This window comes from Equus caballus, chromosome 6 (genome assembly GCF_041296265.1).
Source record: "Equus caballus isolate H_3958 breed thoroughbred chromosome 6, TB-T2T, whole genome shotgun sequence".
Taxonomy (NCBI): Eukaryota; Metazoa; Chordata; class Mammalia; order Perissodactyla; family Equidae; genus Equus; species Equus caballus.
Window position 1 is genome coordinate 26,486,743 of NC_091689.1, and position 27,727 is coordinate 26,514,469.

The 27,727-nt window shown below is 59.2% G+C and overlaps 2 protein-coding genes across 2 annotated transcripts in view; one reads left to right on the forward strand and one right to left on the reverse strand.

Moving 5' to 3' along the window:
* CROCC2 (ciliary rootlet coiled-coil, rootletin family member 2) overlaps window positions 1–22,348 on the forward strand; it is a 76,002-nt gene extending 53,654 nt beyond the window's left edge. Inside the window, exons 25-30 of the mRNA XM_023642774.2 lie at window positions 1,440–1,797; window positions 2,013–2,194; window positions 3,029–3,149; window positions 3,896–4,029; window positions 13,718–13,867; window positions 20,226–22,348. Of these exons, the coding sequence (XP_023498542.2) occupies window positions 1,440–1,797; window positions 2,013–2,194; window positions 3,029–3,149; window positions 3,896–4,029; window positions 13,718–13,867; window positions 20,226–20,318 (1,038 nt within the window). The 3' untranslated portion in view covers window positions 20,319–22,348. The remainder of the gene's footprint in view (window positions 1–1,439; window positions 1,798–2,012; window positions 2,195–3,028; window positions 3,150–3,895; window positions 4,030–13,717; window positions 13,868–20,225) is intronic.
* The window catches only part of MTERF4 (mitochondrial transcription termination factor 4), a 108,660-nt gene continuing 86,498 nt past the window's right edge, over window positions 5,566–27,727 (reverse strand). The window contains exon 4 of the mRNA XM_070270754.1: window positions 5,566–7,028. Within this exon, the coding sequence (XP_070126855.1) occupies window positions 6,846–7,028 (183 nt within the window). The 3' untranslated portion in view covers window positions 5,566–6,845. The remainder of the gene's footprint in view (window positions 7,029–27,727) is intronic.

Consider the following 27,727-nt stretch of genomic DNA (forward strand, 5'->3'; position numbering starts at 1 on the left):
GACCCTGAGTTCACACCTACACCCAGGCCTGCACTCGTGTGTCCCCTCGGCCCTGACATGTGCACACACACTTGCACATGCACACACTCTCTGTGAGCTCTCTCTCAATGCCTGCACACGTGTCCCCACGCCCCCAACGCACACACACACGCACCCATCTCCCCCCACACCTGCACCCACAGCCCCCACGCCAGCTCGAAAGACCTTCTGTTCTGTCCTCGGCCTGCTCCTCCAGTTCTGTATGCTGCAAGGCTGTGCTGCACGTGGCCAGGTGGCCTCAGACCCACACACACACAGCCTGAGGAGGCTGCCCCGGGCCTTGGGCTGCATGGGGTCCCTGGTTCAGACCCAAAGTCAGGCACAGAGTGGCTGCCTCGAGCACTCGCCATGCAGGGAAAACATGCGTGCACCTGCATGGCCACGTGACCCCTGTGTGACCTCGCCGCCCCTCACCTCCCTCTGTGAATGGAGTGGTTATACTGTGGCCACCCAGGGAGGGAGACAGACGAGGCCGTCCTGGCAGCCCAGGGGTAACCCTCTGACGGGGGCTCCTCGGCCTCCAGCTGAGGGCTGGGCTGTCTCCTCCCCAGCCTGTGCATCCCCTGAGGGGTGGCGGTGTCCCCGTGTGCACTCCCGTCCACTCACAAGCATTGAGAGGGCTCTTTCTGTGAGTAGGGATGCTGTCCTGGGGGCTGGGGACACGTTGGGCCGTGGCCAGGTGCAATAGCAGAAGGGTGGCCTAATTGGGGATGATGAGAGGGGCTGCTGCTAAGGGGCCGAGGGTCAGGGAAGGCCCCTCTGCACCCAGGCCAAGCCCCCAAGAGAAGGGATGGGAGCATGGGGAGCGGGGGCTTCCAAGGGGCTGGAGTGAAGCCACAAAGGAGAAGGGTGGCCCAGGCCAAGGGAGGCAAGAGAATGACCCCCCAGAGCTCACTGCCCCCCCCCCCCCCAGCCCTTGTGTGTTTTGTGCTGGGCTGGAAATACTTGGTCTTTCTGCGGTCACCTACTTGGAAGCCTAGGGCGGGGTGTGGATCAGGCCCTCGGTGGTTCCCCACCCCTGGACTCAGGATGGCGCTGACCCAGCCTTGCTCCCACAGGCCCTGCCATGGCAGGCAAGCCTGGGGCTGGCTGGGGTGGGGGTTCCCTGGCAAGCCATAGGAGGGGCAGCCTGGGCCATGGCCCTGCCTGTCTGGGGTCTTCATGTGGCTGCCAGTGGGGCTCTCTGCTGCCTGCCAGGATGTGCCCCATGATCCTGGAGTGTCCTTCCCCCGCTGAGCACAGGTGTCCCCACTGCCAAACCTGAACTGGGAGGAAGGTCCAAGGTCCCCCCAGCTGTGATATGCCGAGGACGGGGTGAGGCTGAAAGGCAGGGGCGGGGTCTTCAGAGGCGGACAGGCCTGGGACGAGGCCTGTCTGAGCCCCTCAGGTCCCTCCTACAGGTCCTGAGGCTGCAGCGAAAGCTGGCGGAGGTAGAGGCAGGAGGGGAGGCCCGGGAGAGGCAGCTGGAGGAGCGCCTCCACGAGAGCCGGGGCACCGAGCAGAGCCTGCGGGCTGAGCTCCGCGGCGTCACCGGGCAGCTGCAGCAGGCCGGTGGTGTGGCTGACAGCCTCCGGACTCGCCTGGATGAAGCCTGCCGCCGGGTCCACAGCCTGGAGCAGCAGCTGGCCCACACCGAGGGCGCCAGGCAGGATGCAGAGAGCCAGCTGGGCCGGCTGTGGTCCACGCTCCGCCGCGGCCTGGGGTTGGGGGCACGGAGCCCCTCCACCTCCCCTGAGCGGCCTGGCTCCCCCACCAAAGGTCAGTGTCCTCAGCATCCGGTGGGCTCCTATCCCAGTTCTGCCACCCTCCTGGGGCCCTCCCATCGGTCCCTGGGCCTCATAGTGAAGGGCTTGGACCCTGTGCTCCCCATAAGCTCCCTGTGGGTGGGGACAGCAGAGAGAAAGGGAGAGAGGGCACCTGCATGTCTGTCGCCAAGTCCCCACCATGTCCCCTCGGCTGTCACTGTCCCGCAGGCTCAGATGGCTCTGAGGGTCACTCTGGGCGGCACAGTGCCAGCTCCCCCACCAGGTCCCGCTCGCCCCTCCCATGGCCCTCGCCTGCACCCAGAGACCACGGCCCAGAGGTGGACGTGGCCTCTGTGCGGGACACGCTGAGAGACTTTGTGCAGAAGCTGCGGGACGCCCAGCGGGAGCGGGTAAGGGGGCTGGGAGGACACGCCCTGGGGGCTCCAGGAGACAGGGAGACGCCCCTCCCTCAGTCTGCTGTCCCTCTGTCCATCCATCCCACGTCTCCTGAGACCCTGGCAGAGCCCTATGGGTCCCTGGGTACCTCAGTGTCCAGACTGTCCTTGGTTTGGTGTGAGAAATAGCAGTAAATACCACCATCAGTCAAAACCCAGTTACCCCAAATGTCTGGGGGCCACCTCCCCTCCTTAGACAGGGCAGCAGAGCCCCTGGAGCCAGGCCCACGGGGTGCAGGTCAGGGCGTTCCATCCCCACACGCATCCCCTGAAGAACCATCCCAGGGGCTGGCCAGGTCACTCGTTGTCCCCACTGACCCGTCCTACAGGGGACCGAGCTCCCCACAGCTGCTCATGAGTGCCCCCCATCCTGCCACCCCAGGGCACCCCAGGCTGCCTGTGGGCTGCCCCTGCCCCACTGGCCAGGTGGGAGGGGCTGCGGGGAGAGACAGACGGACAGTCACTCAGCCCCGGTCCTGGCCAGGGGGCAGTCCCTGCAGGTCACCCTGATCCCACAGGCTTTGGGCCACCACATGCCCTGCTCCCCACCCTATGTGCATACCCCAAACCTGCCCACTCGGGCCCAGCCCACACCACAGCCCCTCCGTGCCCTTCCCAGCGCTTGTCGGTCAACTCAGCTGCCCCACATGGCCCGGCCTTCCCTGCAGCCCACAGCCCACCCGCCCCACTGCCCTGTCCTGCGTATCCACAAGCTGCCCCTCCACCCCCTAACTCCTCGGCCCTCCGCTCACCCCCGGGCTGCCCTCTGAGCTTGGCCCCTCCGCCCAGGACAACTGGCGCCTCCAGGTGGCCAGCCTGAGCAGCCGGCTGAGTGAGGCGGAGAGCGAGCGCGCCCGAGCCCAGAGCCGCATGCGGCAGCTGCAGAAGGCGCTGGCTGAAGCGGAGGAAGGTGACCGCCCTTCCCCACCCTGCCCTGGGGACTGGCTGTGACGGGGTCCCCCAGATCGCCCCACTCCTGGCCACCATGAGGGCTCAGTCCTGGGAGGTGCTCAGGCCAGGGCCACAGGGACAACACCAAACAGCTCCCTCCCCGAGGCACATCCTGCACTTGGTGGCCAGTGGGTGGTCTCAGCAGTGGCCTCCCCATCATAAGAAATAAAGGCCAGAGACCTCACAAGGCCCCACCTGATCCAGCCCGCAGCCCCTCCTGCCACTAGGGCCTCCTGCTGTTCCCACCCCAGGGCCTTTGCACTGGCTGTGCCCACTGCCTGGACCCCTCTTCCTCAGACAGTCCCGAAGCCCTTCCCCCCCGTCAGGGCTAAGCCTCATGTCACTTCCTCAGAGAAGCTCCTTGCCCTGCTGGTCATCCGCATCTCATTTCTGTCCCCTTCCCCCATTAGCGGGTCAGCCCAGGAGGCAAGTACAGGGCCTGTCGCAGAGTTCCAGGGAGGAATGTCTGTGGAAGGAAAGGAGGTGGGAGAGAAGGATGGGCAGAGGCAGGGGTCTGGAGTCCAGGCAGAGGGAGCTGGGACCCCAGACTCGCCCCAGGGACCTGGAGCTTCGAGGAGGGAGGAGCAGGGGATTGTCAGAGTGGGTGCCGGTCACTTAAACTCACCGAGCCTCAGTTTCCCGGTCCGTGAAATGGGAGGGGGCGCAGAGCTTGGGAGCCAGTGAGCTGCCCCACGTGCCCCGCAGGCTGGCGCCAGGCGGAGGGCGAGACGAGCCGCGCCCGGGCCGCGCAGGCCCTGCAGGAGGAGGCGCTCCAGAGGCTGCAGACAGAGCACCTGGCGAGCAAGCGGGCAGCTGGCTGGGAGCGGCGGCGGCTCCAGGTGGGCACGGGGGGGGGGGTGTTTGGGGGGAGCGGGACACGGCCCCCCCACATCCCAGGGCAGGGAGGCGGGAGGGAGGAGGCCGAGAGGGCTTTGGGGCCAGGCTAGGCTTCAGGTACCTCTGGAACAGGCAGCCTCGAGGGACATTGGGTCCCACAGAGCTCATCAGGGCCGTCCCTCACAGAACTGTCTCTGAAGTGGTCCTAGCCCTTATCTTACAGGTTGGGGAAACCGAGTCCTGGACAGGGAGCAACTCGGCCTGGGTGGCAGAGCCTGCGAGGCGCAGAGCTGGGGCCAACCTCTGGCCTCCCGTCTGTCCTTCTTTCTGTGGCCACACTGGCAGGCATAGGGTGACACTGGCCTCACCTTGGAGCTCTCTGTGGGGTCACATTTATGCTGCCGCAGGGCCATTCTTTATTCTGTGTCGCCCGGACTTGGAAGGAGGTTGCACAGTATGAACTTGGGTAACTGTCCCCAAGCGTGGACTTTGTGTCGTGAAGGTGACCTTGGGGGCCACAGTTTTCAGGTAAGAAATCTGGGCCCACGGGTAGGGGCCAGGCCTGGATGGACAGGGGTCGGCTCACAGGGAGCCCTGTGCCCCACCCCCAGGCCCAGAGGCCAAAGCTGAAGCTCCTTGAGGACCTGGGAGGCTTGGGGAGCAGTGTGCCCGGCAGGAGGAACACTGGCCCCCCCAGGAGGCCACCCCAGGTGTCGGGGAATCAGGGGCCTGGGTCCCCTGCTGGAAAGATGAGGCTGATGGAGACAGCAGAGCAGGGACTGAACAGGACACAGGGGAAGGTGGGGGCTCTCAGTTCCACAAGTGCCACGAGCTGCAGGTCACCCCTCTCCAGGTGCCTTGTGAGGAGGAAAGCCCAGATGAGCGACCGGAAGGGATGGCCTTGCAGGCCCATGGGAGCAGAGGGCTGGGAAAGGCCCACAGGACCCCAAGAGCAGCCGGCCAGGCAGGCCTGACCTCAGGGCAGTGTGGACGCCAAGCCTGGGCTGCGCTTGCCCCATGCAAGCTCGGCCTGGAGCCTGGTGGCCCTCAGAGGCCAGGCAGCAGTGTTGCCGGGTCTCCAGCAGACCCTGAGCCTCTGAGGAGGGGCCTTCTGCAGAGGAGGGGGCCGAGAGCGGAGGCGGGGCTGCAGAGAAAGAGCCGAAGTGCTCAGCCTGGAAAAGGTGTGTGAGCCAAGAGGGCATTTCTGTTTCAAAGCTGGTGTGGGGAGAGACTGGACGGGTCAGTCGCAGGCCCAGGTGCCTGGCTGGGGATGGTGGTGGCACTCACAAGATGCCAGGGGATCTGGGGCTCTGAGAAACCAGGGGAGGTGGGTGGGGCTGCATCCCATGTCACATGTATGTTCACACGTGTGTGTTCTATGTGCGTTTGGAAATAACGTTTTCTGTTTACAGGGTACACGTTTTAAAAAACACCTATTAAGTCCGCCCTTATGAATACGTCATTCAATATCGCACGCCAGCCCTACCTCCTGAATTTGTCAAAACTAAGAGTGATGTGTGGAATTTCCCCACTACAAATTTTTTGGCAATGCCTGCTTTTATTTCTGAGGGGCTTTAGTTTCTGGCTTTCTATGACATGCTCTTCAGAATTGGAAGTGTCTCAGCCGCTCTGTCCAGCTTGTCCTGGTCTGGGGCCTTGGGCCCTGTTAAAGGCTGTTGTCTTGAATCCTCCACCACCCCCACCTCCCCTGGCCTTGGCCTCTGCACTTTTGCTTCTCATGTTTTCAGCCATGGTTTCATCAGCTTGGCTTTGGTCTCCATCCCACCGTAGAGTCTTTACCTTTTCCAGGGGAATTTATCCCACTTAGCAGTTTTGTGATCATTTATGTGCTGTTTTTCTTTGGTCACTGATAGGATTCTGGCTGCTTTTCCTGCTTCCTCATGACTTCCGTGCTGTCCTTCCTTGTGGGGTTCCTCGCTCCCCCCTGCCCTGTGGTGTCTGCATCCTGGCGCCATCCCTTTTCCCCCATCCTGGTGACCTCTTAGACATAGCGGAAGTGTTATGACAGGCTTGGAGCGTTTCCTTCTGATTTTCGATGTTAAGTGGGAAGTCAAATGTGTCACATCAGGCTGTGCTCAGGGACCTCTGATGCCTGGGACAGGCCCCCTTCTTGCATCCCTTGTCCCCCCCTTACCCCAGCTGCAGGGCTTCTGCCCCTGTGCCCTGGGGACTCTAGAGAGCTCTGCTCTAGGATCTCGGCGTCCTCCAGACCTGCCCGCCCCCATCTTCCTCCGTGAGGAGGCTGCAGATCCCAAGGGCTTTACACTCACAGCAGCAGCCCCCACTTGGTGTATTAGTTTTCAGTCACTACACAGCAAATTACCAGAGACTGACGAGCTCCCAGGAGTCCCATGCAGCCTGGGTGGGTTCACTCCGCAGAGTCTCACATTCTCAGGTGGGCTGGGCCACATCCTCACCCAAAGACCTGGGAAGCATCCCCTTGCAGCCTCATTCAGGGCATTGTCAGGACTCAGTTCTCTGCAGTTGTGGGACCCAGGTCCCGTTTCCTGCCTGTTGGCTGAGGACAGAGTGGCTTCTAGAGTCACCTCCCAGATCCTGGCTTGGGCCTCTTCATAGGCTCTCATAACACTGCAGCAGCAGCAGGACTCTCATGCGAGTACTGGGGACGCTCAGACCTCACGGCTGCTCCTCTGCCACCAGCCTGTGGGGCTCCTGGGATTCAATCAGACCCACGGCATAACCTCCTCTCGGGTTAACTCGGAGCCAACTGCTTAGGAGGCTTAATTATATCTGCAAATCCCTCTGCCACAGAGTCTAACATAAGCACAGGCTAACATCAGGGGCCAGAGGTCACGGGCCGTCTCAGCACTCTGCCTGCCACACGTGGTCTCAGCAGTTTGTTGAACGTGTCAGCAGAATTCTCCATGCACGCAGATGACGCGAGTGTGTCAGGCTCACATCCCATCTCTCTGGGAGGGACCTGCAATTTCAGGAGATTTCGGACCTCTGTCTCAGATGCCTGCAAGAAACATGGGGAGATTGTAGGTTATTTGAATTGCTTCTTCCAGAGTGGAAGCCAGAAGGCCCATTTATCTGTGAAATTCAAAATGTTACCGAAACATTGATTTGAGTTGTTCCCTCTGTTGTTTTTGCCCGTGCAAAATGTGAGCCCTCTCCGTGTGCAGAATCAAATCTATCTGCAGTTTATACAAGTTCTTTGCACTTAAAGAACACCTCTTCCCCTCCCACCTCTTCCCCATTCTTTTGTCCTGAAATGCACACACCCCGGCTGCTCTCCAGCCCCATCCTGGCTGATGTTGAATTTCACCTGCTCATCACCAGCTCCCCCATAGTCCTGGGAGAATTTCGGGTCTTCACCCTGCGTGGTGATCTGCCCGTCTGCTGTGTCTAGTCCGCTCCCTGCCTCCATGCCAGCCGGCTGTGCAGGTGCTGATATTTCTATCTCAATGGTTTGCTCTCGGGCTCCTGCCCTGGCCTCACCTTCTTGAGGATATGAGGTAACGTTTTCTGACACACAGTCCCATTTCTTGTAATACCTCTATTCCCTTTTTAGTTTGAGACCCTGAGATCTGACTCTTTGGATTGCCTTTGTCTCTCAAACCACAGTTGATTGCTACTTAGGTCGTGAGTTTTGCCTCTGCACGTCTTGAAGGAGGGGATCTGGTCTTGTTCAAAGTTGGGAGTAGAGGGGAGCCCATTGGGGACTTCATGGTCCCTGTTTAGATGTTTCGCACCCAAATGAAAGGCAGAGAGAAAGGTTCCAAGGGGGAGCCGTGGGGAGCCGTGGGGACCGATGAGGGAGCCAAGGGGGTGCCGTGGGAAGCCGTGGGGAAGCTGGCATCGGAGCCAGTACTGAGCCCTCCCCAGAAGTTTTCTGTTCCAGGAATGGGGAGGATGAGGGCCCTGTTCTCAGGGGCACAGCTGAGGTGGAGTCCCCCGCCTCTGCCTCCCTGGCATTGCCTACCAAGAGATTGGGGGCCTTCCTATCCCCCACCCGCCATGACCCTCCTTCCTGTCCACATCCCTGAGCCCCCTCCAGCCCTGGCCTTCGGAACAGGGTCCCTGGGGCACTGGGAGGTTTCCACTTGGGGTCTCCACATGTGGGTGCCACAGGCTTTTCTGGACGTTGTTCAGATCTTCTCTACATGTGTTAATTTTTTCGCTTGATCAGAATTTACTCCATTTTTCAGTGAAGTGCATGTGCTAAAATCTATCAGTGTTATCTCAGATCTTTCTAGGAATTCTGGCAATTACCATTTCTCCTATTTGGGGGCAAGTGGTTCCGTCTGCCCTCCATCTTGCAGGAACCCTCAAAGTCCTGGTCTCTGAGGAAAGTTTTCCCTATTTTTGTAACCTGTTGGCCATTTCGGTGAGTGCCTGGGAGGAGGATTCAGACACGCCTAAATCTCCGGAGGTCACAGGCACTTTTGACTAACAGCAAAGCCAGGCAGAAGTTTCCAGATGGCCAGGGTGCTCAGGACATGTGGCCACACTGCCCGCTGCCCTCACCGTGTCCAGGTCGGGCTGCCAGGCCGCCCGCGTTGGCTAGAGCAAGGGCTGCATTTTACACAACGTCTTTCACTCACGGACTGGTTTTTTTCCCCCGTTTCACATAAGCCAATGTGTTTGTCAAGAGAAAGTTAATTAAAAACATATTTTTCTAATTAAATGGTAGGCTGTGCTATGCAAACAGTAAGATTCTTGTTTGAGAGCAAATCCCTCCCCGTTTCCAGGGCTACCCTGGGGATTCAGTAGGTCAACGATGCAGAACCGAGCCCATGGTGTTAGGACACGCGCGGAGCGCAGCACCCGGGGGGCCTCAGAGCCAGCGGGAGGCGCGGGCGGAGGGCCTGGCACCCGCCCAGCATCACCCACACATGCCCACTGGGAGAGGCTGCCCCACATCGTCCTCGGATCAGAGCCAGGTCACAGCTTGCATGGCTCAGAGGGGCTCTCAGCCTCCTCCTAGCACCCAAACTTGCCACATCCAACCCCACCAGCTCCTCGCGTCCCCCAGGGCCAGCCCTGTCGCACGCCCTCCCCTCTTTTCCTGAGAACTCTCCGCCAGGGCCCAAACTGAGCTTCAGTCCAGGTTCTAGAAGCAACGTCAGGGAGCCATTCGGCCTCCTGGGCTGGCGGAGCAGGGCAGCTCCAGCTGCGCCCGGGTCGTCAGGGCCCACGCTGTGGTTGGAGTCGATTCCTAATGTTTTGTCAAGAATGGCCACATCTGTATTCTTTTAGGGTGCCATATTTATCAGATTTTTTTGTGTGTTAAGATTATTTTATCTTCGTAAAATGAACTGGTGAGCTTTCCATCCTTTCCTATCACCTGGAATAATCTAAATAGCCCAAGAGTTAAAGCTTTCTGGAAAAGTTACTTGCCCGCACACATGCTGTGCCTCCTGTCCTCTTAAATAAGACGTTTTAATTTCCTCCCCACTGTCTTTCTGTAGCTGGTCTGTTCTAGTTTCCATCTCTTCGTGGGTCCGTTTCGTCATTTGGAAGTCATTGCCTTATATTTTTAAACGCATTGCTGGGGATGGGCATGTATTTGTTCAACATTTTATTTACACGTGGAGTTATACCTGTAGCTGTATCTTATTTATAAATGTAGCTGTATCTGTTTCTGTCCTTGATGTTGGAGATTTTTATTTGATTCTCTTTATCTAACTTGCCAAAAATACATCTGTTTTATTGGTCTTTTCAAAGAATCAACGTTTCTCTCTTCTCTCATTTTTGTCTAGTTTCTGCATTTCGCCTTTTGTCTCTATTAATATAGCCTCTTTTTTTGTTGTAAGTTTTCTGATTTCTTAAATTGAACAAATCATGTATTTCTGTCTGGGCTTCTCTTTCAATGGTAAGAGCATTCGATATTATCACATTTTCTCAGTTGGGCGAATAGTGTCGCACTGTCCCATGGGTTTTTGATATGAATTATTTTCCTTTTTATCAATTTTCTAGGAGTTTCAGTTTTTGTTTTTTCTTTAATTCAAGGGTCATTTAAAAGAATAATTACACATTTTTCCTTCTTTTTCTCACTACCGCTAGTCCTAGGCGAGAGGGTGGGGCTCTGGGGCAGTTACGAGCTTTTGATCAGCTTCTGGATGGATCCATGTTTATGTTGCTAGTCTGTCCGCCGCTTGCTGGTTGTCTGTTGTTTCTGTCTTGGTTTGGTTTTGTCTATTTGTTTGTGGTGTGTTTGGAGGGAAACTGAACACACTGATTGCAAAGTTTACAGGGAAGAGTAGGGGTTTGAGATTTTCCAAGGAAATTTTGAGAAAGAATGGTAAAACGGATTATAACGCTAGAATGGTCAAAGCAGGAGGGGTTGGCCTAAGGGCAGACAAACAGGCAAGCAGGACAGGGCTGAGTCCAGAGGTGTCCGGCCACCACTAACTGGCACCAGACTCCGGCCTCGTGTGTGGGCCCGTGAGTCCCACCGTGTAAAGTGAGGGCCTCAGCCTTCCCAGTCTAGTTGTCCTCGGACTGGCCGGAGGCTCCCAGAGAGCAGGACCAGTGGGCCCGGAACTGCTGCCCCAGGCCTCGCCCACACGGGGGGCCCAGGGGATGCTTGCCAGTGGACGAGTGAATCGATCCATTGTGACCTAGTGGATAAAAGGCATCAGGCTGAGGATGTGAACTCCAGGGGCCCAGAGGATGGGTTTGGGGGTGGGGGAGGTTGTGGCATGCTCTGCTCTTGACGGAGCAACAGGCGGGGTGTTAGTGCTTGAGATATTTTCCACCCTCCATTCGCAAGACCTTCGTTTTACAGCAGCCCCCATACGGGTGGGGCGTCCTCACAGCTGTCCTCCCAACCTTCTCTTGGTCCCAACAAGAACCCTGTGAGATTGCATCACACCTATGTCACAGATAGGGAAACTGAGGCCAGGGGCCTGGTCCAAGGGCACACGCTGAGCCCTGCATCCTTGCCCCAAGCCAGGCTCTTCCCTGTTCCGCCTCGCACCGTGGAACAGCAGGAGCTAACGCTCCAGCTGGGTCAGAAGGGCTGGGGTTCGCACTTCCTGCAGCTACGTGAACCCTCAAACCGAGCCTGGGTTTGTGATGCTTGCTCAGCCATCCCACATCTCCTACAGCATCGGGGCTTAGAACCAAAGCGACACAAGAAGTGACATAACTCAGCAGGGCACAAGGCAATACTCAATAAGGGCGCACCATCCAATTATTACCATTAATTTGAATTCCATAAAATGTGAGTCATTACGAGAGGAGCGTAACGCTTCACATAAGTGGTCTGGGGCCTCTTTAAAATACCATGAAATGTTTAAGCCATATTTGAAGGAAACAAGTATGCTTTTCTCTGCTTTTCTACTAGAAAATGTGTTACAAACTGAAAATGGTAATTCTCAAAGTTGCAAGAAAGGGTGAAACGTCACAGTTTTCGATACCATCTGAAGCATCGCCTTCCTCCCTTTCCTTTTTTAAAGCACTGAAGTGTCAGGCAAAAGAACTCTGTACAGGGTCACCCTGCCCGTCTCCCCCTCAGCAGCCTCGGACGGTGGACGCCCGGCCACTCCCCCACTCTGAGTCAGTCCTCCTGTGCGAGCAGAGCAAAATCTGCTCAGCTTTGGTGAAAACTGGGTGAGAGGACGGATGTGAAGGACCCCAGGCACGACACCCGGGACACGGCTGCTCTGGTCATTGTGAATGACACGTTTGCCAGCTGAGATGGGGGCGCTTGAGGGCTTGAGGGCTGGACCCTGCGTGGGTCTTCAGGGGCCGCGACACCTTCGGTGCTCCCTCCCTGGCTCTGTGCCCACTCTCCCTCTCCCTCCCTCTTCCTGGCCCTGTCTCCCCTCCCCCAGCCAGGCTTCTGGAAGGGCTGCCCCTCCTCTCTCTTCCCCTGGCTCTCAGACCCCTACACACACACACACACACCCACTCACCCACCCCCAAACACACACACATACACATGGGTGCACTCGGCGCAAAGGTCACCGGCAACGTTTGGTCCCATCTAAAGGGTCCTTTTTGGGTCTGTGTCTACCTGATCCCTTGGGGCATCCCACACAGGAAATTGTCCTCTCTCTCCCTCCCGATTTCTCCCAGCCCTCTGGTCCTCCCTGGGCTGGGTCTCCGATTCTTATGGCTCTAACATCCTCCTGGCCCAGGGCCCCTTCTGGCCGCTTTTCACCAGGGCAGCCCTCCCCTCCCCTGGCCCTCACTGCCTTGGGCCTCCAGAGTCACCTGGTTCTGTGACACTGTCCCCGCATCCACTGACTCCTGGGTGGCCCCTCAAGACTGAACTCTGAACCTTCACCCTTAAACGTGTGCCCACCTTCTCATCTTAGTAAGTGGGGCTGGGACCATCCAGCCGTCCAAGCCTGGGGGGTCCCTAGGACACCACCTGCTCCTCACCCCACTCGGCCCCCCCAGGCTGTCTCTAAATCCCACGTCCCGTTCTTCCACTTCTTGCCCCCTTGAGTCCAAGCCACCACAGGCACGAGTGTGGACAATGGCTGGGGCCCCCAGCTCGTCTCCCCTCGGCCCCTGCCCTCCCCTCCCACTCAGCCGTCCACAGCGCAAGTGCGTGCGGCTCCTGACAGTTCAGAGCCCACCATATCTGAAGGCACTGGGCATTTCTCCCACCACACACTTGGGAAGACTCGAAAGCTGCAGGCTCGCCCAGCCTTAGGAAGCCGCGTTGCATTGTAGGCGGGACTGCAAGTTGTGTGGCTCGTTTGTGCGCTCATGAGAGTTCTCCACTGTGTGCTGGCTCTGGGGCCAGGGGATACAGCAGGCATCCTCCTTGTGAGGACCCAGAGGGGTGACAGGAGTGGGGCTGCGGCGCAGCAGGGGAAGGAGGCCGACAGACAGCGAGCCAGGCTGCGAGGCTGAGGACGGCGGGCAGCAAGGGTGGAGGCCCTGGGACGGGAGAGCACGTGGCCTTTGTTGGAGAGTGAGCACGGCAGGTAGGTTTGAAGAGGAGGCCAAGTCACCTGCTTAGTTTTCATTCCTGGGGGCAGTGGAAATGGCGGGACTCAACATACAGTTAGGCCACCTTGTGCGGAGCGTGCCTGGAACAGACGGAGGTGCCCAAGCGAATGAGGACGTTTGTAGGCTGAAGGCAGAGGGGCTGAGAAGACAGCATGTGAGGGGGAGTGGGGGGGGGGGAAGGGGCCATAGGCCATCCCAGATGCCTGGGCTCCAAGGTTCCCAGGGTCATTTTGGGGTCGGTGTGGCCAGGTGCCTGTGGGGCAGGAAGAGGAGTGCCCCGGGGACGGGTGCAGCAGGGCCCACAGCAGCGTCAGAGGCACGCGGTGGAATGCAGACGCCAAGGCTGGCGGGTGGGGGGCACAAGGGCTGGGCCCAACAGGCTCCATGTGCTTGGGAGGACTACCGTGGTTTTCATTCCAAGGGCTGGAAGCAGGGGAGGGACGCCAGATGTGTCTTCTGAGGCCACTCTGGCCACAGCAGAGACCCTCCAAGAGGAGGCCTTGCCCATGCTGGGCCAGCAAGGCCTGCTTTCCAGAACTGTCCCCGCCCCACCCCCGCCCCAGTGGTTACATCACTTACTGCCCAATCAGTGGGGTGATACTTGACCTGTTCCTGCTTCTTTGCACCCCAGCTCCCTGCAGCGTGGTCTAGGCAGACGCCCTGTGCCACTCCCTTCCCTGGAGCACACTCCCAACCCGTGTTTCCAGGAGGGCCTGTGTCTCCCTCCCCCAGGAGCGGCTGGACGAGCTGCACCACGCCCTGGATGAGAGCAGGAGGCACAGCCAGGGCCTGGCCCAGAGAGGGAGGCTGCTGAAGGAGCAGGCCGCTGGCCTGGAGCAAAGGTGCCAGGAGGCCGAGGGCGTGCAGGAGCCCCTGCAGCAGGTGAGGGGCCCCCAGAGGGCAGGGCCCTGTGTTCCCTCCACAGAGTCAGTCCCTTGGCATGAAGGGAGGTCCGGGGAGACGCTGGAGGCAGGTGTGCAGACCTGGGGCAACACAGACACCATCCAATCCTCGCTGATAGAAGGGAAACTGAGGCAGGAGGAGCCCCAGGGCTCTCCCCGATTTCCTGCCCCGCAGTAAGCACCCCTAGGACAGAGGGTCAACTGTTGGGCACAGCTCAGGGGAAAAAAAGCGGCTGATCCCGGGGCGCAGCCTCAGGCGGGAGCCGCGCTGCGCACCCAGAGGGCCCGCCTGCAGGGGGTGCTCGCAGCGCCGCACGTGTTGGGCACAGGTACCGGCTCTGGCCCGGCCCTGTGGCTCCAGTGGGTGGTCTCTGGTCCCTGGAGGGGGCGGGGGAGGGGAGAGGGTGGTCTCTTGAGAGCTGGGGGGTGGGGAAAAGGGGAGTACCCTGTGGGGCTCCAGACATAGGCTGGCTGGGGGAGGTGCTGGTTAGGTGGGCTTCTGTCCGCACCTGCTAATGGAGAGAGCGCCTGCTCTGCACCACCCGGCTCCAAACTCAGGCGCAGTGTGGCCCTGGCAGGTCACCTGTGGACCTCCACACCTGGGGTGGTGTTGCCCCGCCCTCTACCTTTACTGTCCTTGGGGAGGGGCCATGGGTTTTGGCAAATCCCTCGGCTTTGTCCCCAGTGTTGGAGCACAGTCCTGCGGGAGCGGTGTGGCCTTGGCACATGGCCTACCTCTGGAGCCCCACATTCCCCTATCCACGGAGGGCATACAACAGGAGGGCAGGAAAAGAGCATGTGGTCGAGGGGTGAAGTCCAGTCTTGTCACCTCAGCAGACCAACCCCGGAGGGGTGCAAGACAGGGTCCTAACCAAAGAGTTCAGACAAAGGCGGACAATTACACCAGGGCCGGGACTGCGCTTCGGGCCAGAGGAGGGCAGAAAGAACGAGAAAGCCAGGGAGGCTGAGGGCCAGAGCCCGCTGGCCGGTGATTTGGACAGCGAACTGTCCTCAGGCGGGAGTGACTTGGTCTCCATGTCTGAAATAGGTCAGGGGAGCTATTTGGGTTCAAACTGGCGATGAGGGTCCCCAGAGCATCTTCCTGGGGCCCAAGTGGACTGATTGGGGAAACAGGCCAAGAGAAAGGAAACAGCATTCCTGGAATAGGCAGAACGTCGGGCGGGCCCCAACCCCAGTTACGGCTCTGCAGGCCCCCCTGCAGGTGTCTGCTGTGTACAGGAGCCCCGCCCACCCCTCCTGAGAGGCAGCTCCTGGGTGCTGAATGTGCTGCCTCAGCCCCGCAGGGACAGGGCAGGGCTGCGAGGCACAGTCCACCCAGCTGACCCCAGCGGAGTGGGCCCACCAGGCTATGGGCCCTGGGGTTCTGACGCCCTCACAGCCCCCTGAAGGGTGGGCAGGATGGGGGCTCTAGAGGAGGGAAGATGGACAAATCAGGCAGTAGGGGAGGGTGGGGACAGGCTTTGCTGGGCTGGTGATCTGGCATCCAAGGCACTTGATACTTCGGGCTCAGTGTCCCCACCTACAGAGTGGGGAAGGCAGGAGTCCTGGCATCGGGGGTCCTGAGGGCCTCAGGCGTGGACCCCAGAGCAGGGTGGCCTTCCCAAGGCCTCACTGGGGCGGAGATATGGGTGTGTCCTGCTATCCTGGCGGCCTGGCAGGCCATGGCCGAGGGCGTTTATGAGCACACCTGGGCGGCGTCTGGACAGAGGGTCTCGCTGCCTGTCCCTCGTGAAGGGATCTGGAGCGGTGCTCGGGCACAGACAGAGGAGGGGCACAGGGACACAGACCTGCCAGCCCGACACAGTCATCAGGATAAAGCTGCTGCCGCCCTGCCCCCTGCAGCGCTGGCCCTGGGCGGAGGTGTGGGAGGGGTATGCTGACCTGGGCTCAAAGGGAACCAGGCATTGGTCACTCGTGGCTGTCCCAGGCAGCAGTGTCCAGCCAAGGCCTCTCAGAGGGAGAGGAAGCGCCTGTGTTAGATGACACAGCCCCACGGACTGCAGGGACCGCCTCAGGTCCAATGGATCGTCCCCTGCTCTCTGAGACCTGCAGAGACTGGCTTTGCACTGGGGCAGGGGACTGAGTGTGGCCCAAGGGCACCATGGAGGCTAGGCTCAGCCTCAACAACCCCGAGTCGTGGCTGGTGGAATGAGTGACAAGATGACAGTGTCCAGGGGTCTCAGATTGTGAAGGACAAAGATGTCAGCAGGACATGTGGACAGCAACAAGAGGTGAAAAGTTCAGCTCAGGGCCGGAGAAAAAGAACAGACCGCCGATCACAGTTGGGGCAGGAAAGAGGGTGTTTATTGTGTCAGGAACAAGATTCAGACTAGGAAGGCCAGGTACCCAGGGGTGGTGGCTATGTGTGGTGGTCTCCTCACGCCCACCCAGCCTCCAGCTCCTCTCTGACAAGGAGTGCTGGCTCTGGAATAGACTGACCAATGCACCCCGAAGGAAAGCAGTGAGGCCCTTGGGCAAGGGACTGCTGGGCCTGGAGCCTCGAGGAGGGCATCTGCACTGGTCATCTGTCCCCAGGCACGCATGAACATCTGTCTCGGGGCAGGCCCTGGCCACCAGGTGCATACTGTCCAGCTGAGGTGGACTTGAGGACAGGAGGGCTTTCCAGAGAGGAGTGGTCGGGTCAGTGGGTTGGCAGTTGGGGGCAGGGACCCTGGGGACAGGAGTGGGGTCAGGATAGAGGCACAGAGGCCAGCAAATCAGGACAATCACTGAAAGCCACTGGCCCGCTGTCTTCTCAGGGCCACCTGCCCTCCCAGGAGGGAGGGCCGGCCAGCAGGACACAGTCACAGGGTCCTGCCGCTTCTCCTGAAGCTGGGGGAGCCGAGGCCTCCATGGTCCCTTGGGGGTGGGGGATGGCAGGGAGCATTTGCCGGCGTGATGGCACTGCCCAGGTCAGCAGAGCCCACTGTGGGTCCCTGGAGCCGGGTGGGGGTGGGGAGGAGCAGTAATGAGCTCCAGGAGGTCCACTGTGGGGCCGCAAACCCATAAACCCTTTATGGGGTCTCAGGAGGGGAAACCCGGATGTGGCCGTGTATTTATTCTGGATTTCACTCTCCTCTTCTCTTTTTAACATTCACCTCCAGGAGTGCAACTGGATTTTTAAAGACACAGGACTTCCTTTTCCAGGAGAGAGGGGCTCTTTGTTTTCCTCAGTCCTAAAGAAAGGAATCCTTATTTTTGTAATGCTCCCACCGCTGACCCCATAACTTTACCCTCAAGACTGATCCACCGCATCTCAGGGCCCCTGAAAGACCAGGCCTGCCTCAAGGGCGAAAGGCAGGGCCAAAGGGCCCCGAGGGAGGACTGACCTGGGACTCGGGCAGGGCCTGGGCTGGCCCTTGGAGACCACTGCCCCCCTCCTACCTGGCAGGTTGGACATGGCCCGGCAGGGAGGACCCGCAGGGCCGGGCACAGCCCAGGTGGTGGAAGGGCCTGGTTTGGAGAGCAGGGCCCAGGCTCTGATCCTGCCCCAGCTGCTGACAGGCCCAGTGCCCACCCGGGCCCCAGGGGAAGAGACTGTCCACAGAGAGCACCCCAGAGGCACGCCCCCAGTGTCACTTCCTTCCTCCAAAGGGGTCATCCACAGGGGACAAAAGGAGACTTCCCACTGAAAATGTTTCCTTGGTCACCTGATGTTTATGCCCAGCATTGTGGGAGTGGGTGACCAAAAAGGGGACTCTGGTCAGGCAACTTGCAATTCCAAGGAGCACAGGTGGTGGGGACAGTGACAGACTCCACAGGCCTGTTGGAACTAGGTCAGGGAGTCCTGCAGGCTGGCCAGGGGTGCCGGGGATGCTGGGTGCAGGGGCACCAGGTGCAGGGGCTCAAGGCTTCATAGGCCTGGAGGGATGCAGGGAGGGGCACCCAGCGGGGAGGGCCTGGGATGCCACACTCAGAGATGTAGCTATTCCCCCACTGAGGACAGCAACAGGGCTTCTGCTGGCCCAAAGCAGGATGGCGACTTGGCCCTGTGCTCCTCCCCATCTGGCAGCAGATGTCATGTAGCCCTGGGTAAGACAGGATGTCCTGGCCTCCCCTGACCCAGCCTGCTCTCAGGGGATCCAGAGCCCTTCCCAGAGGCACTTGTGTGCTCCCCAGAGGAAGGCTGGCCTGACACTGCACCCTTAGGAGCCCACTGAGAGTTCCACCCTTGCAGAGCAAGCGGGAGACGCTGAGGAGGGAAGGGCACACAGCGAGGGCAGAGGCCGGGAAGGAGCAGCTGGGCCTGCCTCGAGCAGCCTGTGCCAGGAAGTGGATGGGGCCCTGAGGCAGAACCTGCAGCTGCAGCTCAGCTGGGCTGGAGGAGCTCCATGGGCCCCAGCCTTGGGGTTAGGCCCAGGGTCAGGGGGTGTCCAAGTGGGTGAGGGTCCCAGAAGGGTGGGCCAGTGTGCTCTGTCACATGCACACACACACACACAGATGTGCACACATGGACAGGAAGGGCAAGCTGGACCACTGCTACACAGGACAGATGTGGAGATGCAGCCCCAGACGACAGTGGGGTCCACCAAGGTCACAACTCAGATTCCAAGCAGAGCTGGAACCAGAACCTGGGGCTCCGTGGGCCTGTCCTGGTCTTCTCTCCAAGGTCTCATGGGAGTAGTGGGACAGTCAGGGCCCTTGTGAACTGGTGCATGGACCAGAGAGGGAGGAGTGTGGACAGCACAGCATCAGGCAGGTCCAGGGGCTGCTCCCATGTGTGTGTGTGTGTGTGTGTGTGTGCTGAGGGGAGCTTTCCACTGCTGAACAGACCCCCTATCCCCAGACAAGGAATTGTCAAGTGGAGGCGAGGCAAGAATGGGCCTATGATGCCCATGGGGCCCCTAGTCCAGCCAGGCAGAAACTAGGATGCCATTAAAACAGGTGTAAGGCCCAACCTGGAGGCCTGTGGGTGGGGCTCTAGGCAGACAAGGCCAGTGGACTGAATGTGTGCACTAAACCCCAGGTCTGCTTGCCAGTCCTGGCCAGGGCATGGGCCCCAGCAGAGGACAGTGCGGCCCCTGAGGTCTGGATGAAGGAATAGTGGCCCCAAGGGGAGGGTGGGACACCCCTGCCCCAGTTTCTTTGCAGCCCTTGGGTGGGCAGGCAGCAGTGAGGTGCCCGAGTTCTCACCCCAGGTCCAGATAGTGGAGCTGGAGCAGGCCCACACCCTGTGGCTCTGGGAGCCAGTGGCCCGGCACCAGCGAGACCTGGCCGCGGAGGCCGAGCGGCTGCACGGGGCCCAGCTGCAGGCCACACAGGCCCTGGAGTCCCGTGAGCAGATCCACCAGTGGCGGGTGAAGCTGCTGGAGGAGCAGGTGGGGCCGTGACCCCAGCACCCCCACGCGGGAGAGTGGGGAGGATTGGCGTCCTGCGCACCACCCTTCAGGGGCGCCCGCCTGGCCTCAGCCGGAGGTCTTCCAGCAGCCAGATGGCAGCGCTGATGCCCACTGGGATCCAGACCACCTCAGGGGCCCACGCACGCCTATCCTGTCACTCCCACACCTCACTGCGAGGCAGAGTGAGATTCTGGGGCAAGTTGCCACCCTTTCTGTGCCTCCACGGCCCCACCCATACAGAGGGGCGGTAAGGACAGTCCCTGAGTGAGAGTTCGCTGTGGGTGAAGTGTGCAGACACTGCCCACGCACAGCAGTTGTCACAGAGGTGGCTCCTGAACCTTGTCCTTCAGGTCAGGAGGCGAGAGCAGCATGTGTGGGGACAGGTGGTGACAAAGCACGGCAGAGCCTTGGGCGTAGACCTGCATGGCACCCACACACATGTGCTGCACACGTACACATGCACACAGACGTGCCTGCTGGGGCTCACCTGCAGGCTCCGAGCTGTCAGAGACCTGGGAGCCATCTGGTCAAAACTGTCGTTTTACAGATGAGGAAACCGAGGCCCAGAGAGGTAGTGACTGCCCAGTGTCACCCCCAAGTTAGTGCCCCTGACCTGCCAAGCCACCTTTTGCTCTATTCGTGAGCCAAGGAGCGTTATTTCCTTATGGTTCTGAGTGCATTCATGGCCTGACTGGAAGGGGGTCCGTCCACTGTAGGGTGCAGTTGCTTCAGTCCCTGCGACACCCGTGGATGGGTGTTCCTGATGACAGCTGGGACTGTGCATTCCCTGTCTGGTGGCTAGCAGGTCTGTTTCTCTGTCTGTCTGTCTGTCTGCCTGGTGTTTCTCTCCTGTGCACACTGCCTCTCCTTGGGACATGGACGGGGGCCTTCCTGTCACAGTGCTCTCCATGCCCACGTGCCTGGGGGGCTTTGGCTATGGGGCCTGCCCACCCCCCTGACCTCCTGCCCTGTCCCCAGGTGGCCAGCCTGAAGGAGCAGCTGGACCAGGAGGTGCAACAGCAGCGACGGCGACAAGCCCGCCTCAGCCAGGCCTCCCAGGCCAAGAAGTGAGGCCTGCTACAGCCCCCGGGCGGCCTGAGTGCTGGGCCAGCAGAACCGCTATTCGGGACACCACTCCTGACGCTGCCCAGAGAGGGGCCGAGCTTGAGGGCTGGATGTGGTGCCAGCAGAGGTGTGAGGGCACAGGGGGCCACTGCCCCCAGCCCACCATGCCTTCCCGGGGGGCCTAGGTCAGCAGGTGCCCCCAATTCCACTGACCACAGAGCTCCTCCCAGCCCTCAGGACCCTGGCCTCTGGCTGGCACTGGGCCTCACTTCAGGTCACTCCTTTCTGAGGCCCCGCTCCTGGCTGCAGGAGTCTCCGCAGAGCCTGCATGGGGCCTGGCACTCGGCTGCCACTTCAGACGTGCGGATCTGGCCAGACCCTGGTGGCCAGGCCCCGTGAGGTTGGCTTCCGTGGCCGCAGGCTGCATTCCGTGCCCTCAGCTCTGTAAACACAGGGAAATACGTGGAAAACATTTCCACCGACTGGAGCCAAAAACATAATGTCCTGCAAGGCCCAGCCACCGCATCCCCACGTCCCAAGGCGGCGGAACCTTCCGTATCCAGGAACTGCAGGTCCGTCACGGTGGCAGGTGGCTGGAAATGACTCAGAGTCAAGTCCCCGTGACTCACTGGCCACAAGAGGCATTGGAGTGTAAAGTTAACTTTGTTACAGAACCTCCCACTTTCCCAGCCCATAAACTCTGGGAAAATTCCTGCGGGAATCCGGCCCTGGTTGCTACGGAGACCCAGGCAGCCATCTTGGGCCTGCTGCATGGTTCACCTGTTAGCATTTTTACTCGTTTCCCCCATTAACATGAGTCAGAGTGATTTGTTTTCCTCTCCAAACGGCCTCTTTTGTTTTGTAAGTGGTACATTTACAGTATCTCTGGGGCACCAGCCAGCCCAGTAAATTCCTGCATGCACAGGTGCCACTGTCCCCTGTGAGCCGTGCTCCTCTCTCCAGGAACTCCTGTCACACCCTCGAGAACACGCATGGGGGGCGGGAAGGGCCAAAAGCTCATGGAGCCCACCCCATCACCATCACTGTAAGCTGTTGCCCAAATGTGTGACAGCCATCAGTCTGTCTCAAGATTGATCCAGGACTTAAAATAGGCTGTCCTGTCAGACCCGGCTCTCTGATTTACTAATGGAGTTACCACATGTCGTAAACTGTACAAAAGCAAGGGCTAGAAAGAGGTGGGCAAATAGGCTTCATTCTGCCCGTCAGCTCTGCCTGATTATTGGTGGGTGTGTTGAGAAGGATTCTGAAGTTCAGCTCAAGCTCAGAGGAAAAGAGCAGGACCCATTAGTAATGGATGCTCCAGGCAAAGAGGGCGTTAGTGGTGGTGTACCACTCTGATATTCACCCACCAGTCAGGGCAAATAGCAACCTGGTGGAGGAGAGCAGGCAGGCTCACCCCACTGCTGGAGGATTTCCTGCAAAATGAGGAAGGACAGGGCCTTGAGCAGTAACGTATGGCGCTCAGGGCCTGGCGTTCAGGGGACATGTCCCTTCCCTTCCTTGCCAACCCACCTGCAGTTCCCCTGTGGAGGACGCCCACCCCCTACCCCTAGCAGAAGGACCTGAGGGATGGAGGGGTGGGGAGGAAGGAACCAGAGCTAGAGATTGGCATCTGTGTCAATGCTTTCCTCTCCACATCCCTGCGGTGCCCGTTGGTGTCCCAGGTGTCACACCTTTGGGACTGGAGCTCCCGGCACAGAGAGGTGCTTAATCAGTGCGCATGGATGAAGGAGGAGTACATTTCAGACATGAAAGAGGTCGGGATGACTTCTCACGGTTAAAATGACAGCCGCCCATAATGTGACCAATATACTGGCGACTTCGGAATCCCTCTTGCCCCAGCTGCTCACAGGAGATATTCAAAGTGCCTGTGAGGCCTTGAAGATTTTTCTATTTCAATGATCAGTTCAGTCAATGTAGGAAATGCTGTTTTTACTTATTCAACATAAAGTTGTATACTTAGGAGAAGGAGGGTTTTTCTAATGGAAATAAATCTGCTGTTCCGAGCGTTTCCAGCAGTGAGTGGGTTAGACTCTGGGAGTTTCTGAGGAGCTCCATTCTCACACAGCCCTTTGGGGAGGGCTTACAGGGGAGGAGGAGGCTGGGCCTCCATGAGGCTTTGCTCTAGACCAAGGCCACACAGCCGGTCAGCAGGAGGTCAGAGTCAGGCCCAGGGGCCCCACGCTAGCCTCACCCCACCCCATCTCCCCACCGAGGCTGCAGGCATAGGGTCCTGTTGACTGGAGGACAGAAATGAGCCGGGTGGGCCAGGCGAGGTGAGGCCTGGTGTCCCGGGTCCTGGAGCCCTGCTGGGCATGTCTGTCCTCACACACACTGCCCACCCCACCTCCTGGAGGTGAGGCCAAGGGAGGAGGGGGCTAGAGGAGGGGCCAGTCCAGGTGTGCAGGGCGTAGGGCTGGACTGCTGCCCCGTCCCCTCCCCGGAGTCCAAGGGGAAAGGACTGTGGAAGGTGGCTGCTGCCCAGCTGCCTGCTCTCTGGCACTCAGAAGGCTGGCAGCTGCTTCCTCCCCCACCGTGCCACGTGGAGGCCTCTGGCCTGTAAGAGCCCCAGTGGGTCCCAGCCTCGGTTTGGGAGTTGCAGGCCTCGGAGAGGAGTCCCAGTTCCACTCCTTTCCAGCAGGATCCTGGACAGGCTCTCTAGGTCTTGGTTTCCTCATCTGTAAAGTGGGGTGACCCCACTCCAGAGGGTCATGGTGAGACCATAGAGGGATTGCCCAGCCTGATACCAGACCCATCATGGACATCAGCAAATGGTGGCAGCACCGTCACTCCATAGCCGCTGTGACTAGGGGACCGCCAGGTCTGGGGCACCGACCTTCCCAGGTGTCAAAGGACAGGCCCTGCAGCCCACAGCAGGGTGGGGGCAAATGCAGGAGGAGGGCTCACCCTCAGGAAGTGCGGGAGAGCCGTGGAGAAAGGGCCATCCCGGGAACACATGGGCCCAGGAGGAAGGCAGTGATGCCCCCAGACGGACCAGGCAGGGGAGGGTGAAGGAGCACCCCAGGGAGACAGGCCCCAGCCCTCCAAGGCTCCCCCTTGGCCACAGCTGGAGCAGGAAATGGGCCGCAGGACTGAGGAGGCCAGCTGGCACTGAGGTGATTGCTGTTTGGGCTTCTGAAACATTGTTTTTCTAATAATTGCAAAGGAACATTTTAACAAAGAAATATATAAAGAAGAAAGTCACCACCACCCACAGGCCTCACCTGCAGATCCGAAGGTGAAATCTGAGCATTTCCTCTTTCCAGCTCACATGCTTGTAGATGCTGGGGTTACACGGCATATGGCACTTGGAATGCTCTTTTATAAAAGGTTTAGTTGACGATGTATCATGAGAATTTCCCATGTCATTAAAAATGCCGCAGAAGCATGGTTTTATGGGCTACAGAACCTGCTGGCACAGGGATGGACCCTGGGTCCCCACCGTGCCTTCCACTGCGCTGTCCCTGGGTCATGGAGCACTCTGGAGGTGGCAGTCTTTGCCCTGCACCCTGGGGGTGATGGACGAGGCCTGCGAGAGGCAGGGAGTGTCTCTCATCACCCCGAGGGCAGGGAGAGCCAATCCCTGAGCCCACCTGGAGCCAGCCCATTTATGGCCTCTCCCTACAGAATCTCCAGCTCGAAGTGCTTGCAATTCCTCTCTATTTTTAAAAATAAGACAGCAGTGAACACCCAGGAGGTGAATATTGAACCCCATTCCAATCATTTCCCTAAGATCAATAGCAGAGGTCCCATCATGGGTGTTCAGGTGGGTGGGGGCTCCATGGAGGCTGCGCCCCCTTGCTGCACAAAAGGGGATGAGCCGGGGTGGGAGAGCTCCGAGGACCCTCCTATGTGAGAGGCTGTGCGCCCTGAGCCAGGCCCTCCATCTCTGCCTCAGTGGCCTGGCTGCAGGAAGGACCCCCTCCAGCCTTACAGTGTAGCAACCAGGTGGGGTGGGCCTCTGTGGGAGCTGGACCCTACCTGCCCCTCTGGGCCCTGTGACCTGCAGTCCTCATTCCCAGAGCAGGTGGGAGTTTACTGGAGGAGGGGCTTCTGGTTTCACCTACATGGAAGGACCACCTGCTCCCGGGAGATCGATGCTCCATGCTCGGCCAGCTGCCTCTTGGAGAGAAGGAGAGAAAGTCGGAGGAGTGCAGCCAGCCAGCCCCTGCCACTGGCAGCCCCACCCGGAGCCCTGGCCCAGAGCCCACAGCCCCGCAGGGACCAGCTGACCAGCCAGGTGCGGGCAGGCAGGGGAGCACACTCCACACCTTGCCCAGCTCGGAGCCCTGAGTCCCAGGGCATCCCAAGGTCGGCTCCGGAGCTCCCCCAGCTAAATTGCACATGCACTCAGGCCCTAAATTAACATGTCACAGGCCTGTTGGGGAGGCTCGGGTTTCCTGGCCACAGAACATGAGCCTGCTTGATAAAATGATTTCGGTTTTGATAAATGTGGACTTTCTGTGGCAGAGACAAAGGCGCCCTTGAGTCCGGAGGGGAACCTAAAACGGTACATTGCTGAAAAGTATTTCCTGATAATATTTTTAGCACCTGAAAAAAAAAACATTTTTTTTCTCTTTTTCGCCTGTGGAGTTGGTTGTTTTTTTTTTTTTGAAATGTAATGCCCAGTGGTAGTGGGGCCTCATGTTAACCTCTGGTCTCCCAGGCTGGGCTGCAGATCAGCCCAGGGCGAAGGCCGTGGAAGGTCAGCAAGGCTGGGGCTCCAGGCAAGCATGGCCTCCCCGGGGACCGAGACCAGAGGGTGTGCCTGCAGCTGGCCCAGGCCCAGACCCACGAGCACCGGCCCAAGCATCTCACAAAGCTACCCAGGGGCTGCCTTGAGCAGCTGGGTTGGGACACCCTGTCTAGGCCAAACACTCCCACCGTGTCTGGAGAAACGGTCCTTCGCTGGGTGCATCTACTGAGCACCACTGTGTGCCGGGGTCTGTGCTGGGCTCCAGGGCAGCCCTGCTCCCTAGAGGCCCCCAGGTGGACCCAAAACCTAGCCCAGAAATGGGCCTTTACTCAGGTCCCCTGAGTCATGTGCTCGGGAGGGGCCACCGCAGCCTGGGCAGCCTGCTGGGAGGTGGCAAATGCAGTGGGAGGAGGATGGGGAGTGGGGGGCGGGGCAGGAGGTGGGCAGGTGTAGGAGGGTCAGAGGTCGGGCCCCCCCTTTAGCAGGGAAGTTGTGCTCCAGGTCCTGTTACCCCATCAGGGTTGGTGCCATCTGCTCTCTCACCTGAGGAAACAATGAGAGGGCCTTCCAGTGGGCCCCAAACCACCCCAAAGAGGGTAGAGGGCTACCGGGTTTCACAGACAAGAGACAAATTAAAAAGCAGGTTCTGCTGGGCTCTCACAGGGTGACCAGGCTCCCAGCAGCTCTCAAGGCTGCGCTGTGGGGGCTGCATCCTGACCCCACCCAGCCTGTGCCTGTCCAAGGAGACCAGGCTGCTGCATCCCTCCTCTGACCTTGGCCGTGACCTCTGTGCTGCGCCTGGCTCTGTGCTTCCAGATCACCTACCCCGGGGCAGCTGAGCTGGCTGGGTGCCAGGACGGGGTTATAGCAAATTCCCAAGGGCTGTGTGTGTGTGTGTGTGTGTGTAATGTATGAGTGTTGTCTCCACGTGTGAGCACGCGTGTGGGAATGTGTGTCAGAGAATGAGTGTGTCTGAATGTGTGAGGTGCATGTCAGTGTGCATGCCTGTATGAGAATGAGAGTGGATGTGTGTGTGTAAGTGAATGGGAGCCAGTGGGAACTCGCCTTTCTTCTCCAGGTTCCTGCTGAGCCGTGTGAGGTTGGGATTCTGTTCCCAGCACAGCCCGGCATTTAGAGGTCATCTCTGACTTTTTCCCTCCAAAGATGGGAGGACTTGACCTTTCTCAACCTTCATTTCTTGGAACCACAGTTGTCCTGCTGCCTTGGGGGTCTCCAAGCCAGGACCTGGCCCCAGGGCTGGCCCTCCCACAGCTGAGCAGGGTGGGACTAGGGCAAAATTTAAGAGGCGCTTGCTTTCACGGCAGTGCCAGCGCAGGACCGACCCTGACAGTGGGTGCCTCCTTAAATTCTTCACCTGGCCCTGACACCAGCTTACAGGGTTGTGAACTTGATGGGAGAAAAACCAGCCAGCACAGGATCTGTGTAAACCGGGAAGCCCCAGCGCCATGCGCTTACACACAGAAGCCCCATCCACTGTTTCCTAAAAGTCACATTTAGGAGGCCAGCCCGGTGGCACAGCAGTTAAGTTCGCGCGCTGTGCTTCGGCGGCCCAGGGTTCGCCGGTTTGGATCCCGGGTTTGGACATGGCACCACTTGTCTAGCCATGCTGTGGCAGGAGTCCTACATATAAAGTAGAGGAAGATGGGCATGGATGTTAGCTCAGGGCCAGTCTTCTTCAGCAAAAAGAGGAGGATTGGCAGCAGATGTTAGCTCACGGCTAATCTTCCTCCAAAAAAAAAGTCACATTTAATGTTCCTGGCTCCAACTGCAAAGCAACGCAAGCTCATTGAAGACGTTTTAGAAAATAGAGAAAAACACAAAGCCAAGTGTAAATACGAGCCACTGTTACTCGTCTGCCTCTTTCTGCTGGTCTTTGAGGGGTGCACCCTTGTCTTCAGGGGCCTCAGGCTTGGCATGCAGCCACGCATCATGCAACACCAGAATTCTGCAAGCAGAAAGGATGCAGGGGACTGAGGGCCCAGGAGTTAGGCCCTGCATTGGGCCTGGGGACCCAGAGGTGGGCCATATGCCAGCCCACTGAGGAGAGACAAACACTCAAAGAGCGACATCCAAAGTCAGTGATCCCAGAAGCAGAAGGGCTGGGATGGCCACAGGCTTGGGACATGGGATCTGAATTGTGGGCACTCCTCCCTACCAGGCATCTATCCACTTGACCCCAGGCCCAGTGGAGCAGCCTTCCCAATGACAGCTGTTTTACCAGGCGTCTCCTGGAGATTCTCTTGCTGTGAGGTCCCCTTGGGGCCCTGAATCAATTGGGAAACCTCCTGGGGATTTCTCCTGATGTGGCCACGCAGGGCAGAAACACCTTGTTTATTGCCCTGAAGTCCCCCAGGCCAAGGGTCATCCTTATACAAAGCCAGATGGGAAGTCTTGCCCCCAGTGGCCGGAAGCAGGTGTCCCCAGGCTCAGGGTCGAGGCTGGAGCATGGGGCTGGCCTCTGGCCATTTCCAGAAGGGTTCATCCAGGCACTGTTCAGCCAGGGTGGCAAACGGACTGACACTCTGGTAAGGGAGCGACCCAAAAGGGCACCCAAGAAGCCCTCCTCAGAGCCCCACATCTCAGGCAAGCCTTAGAGTCTGCCAGAACTGCTCCGGTGGCAAGGCGCCTCTTCTGGGCCCGCCCCAGGCCGGCGGCTGGAGACCCACGCAGGAGGGGA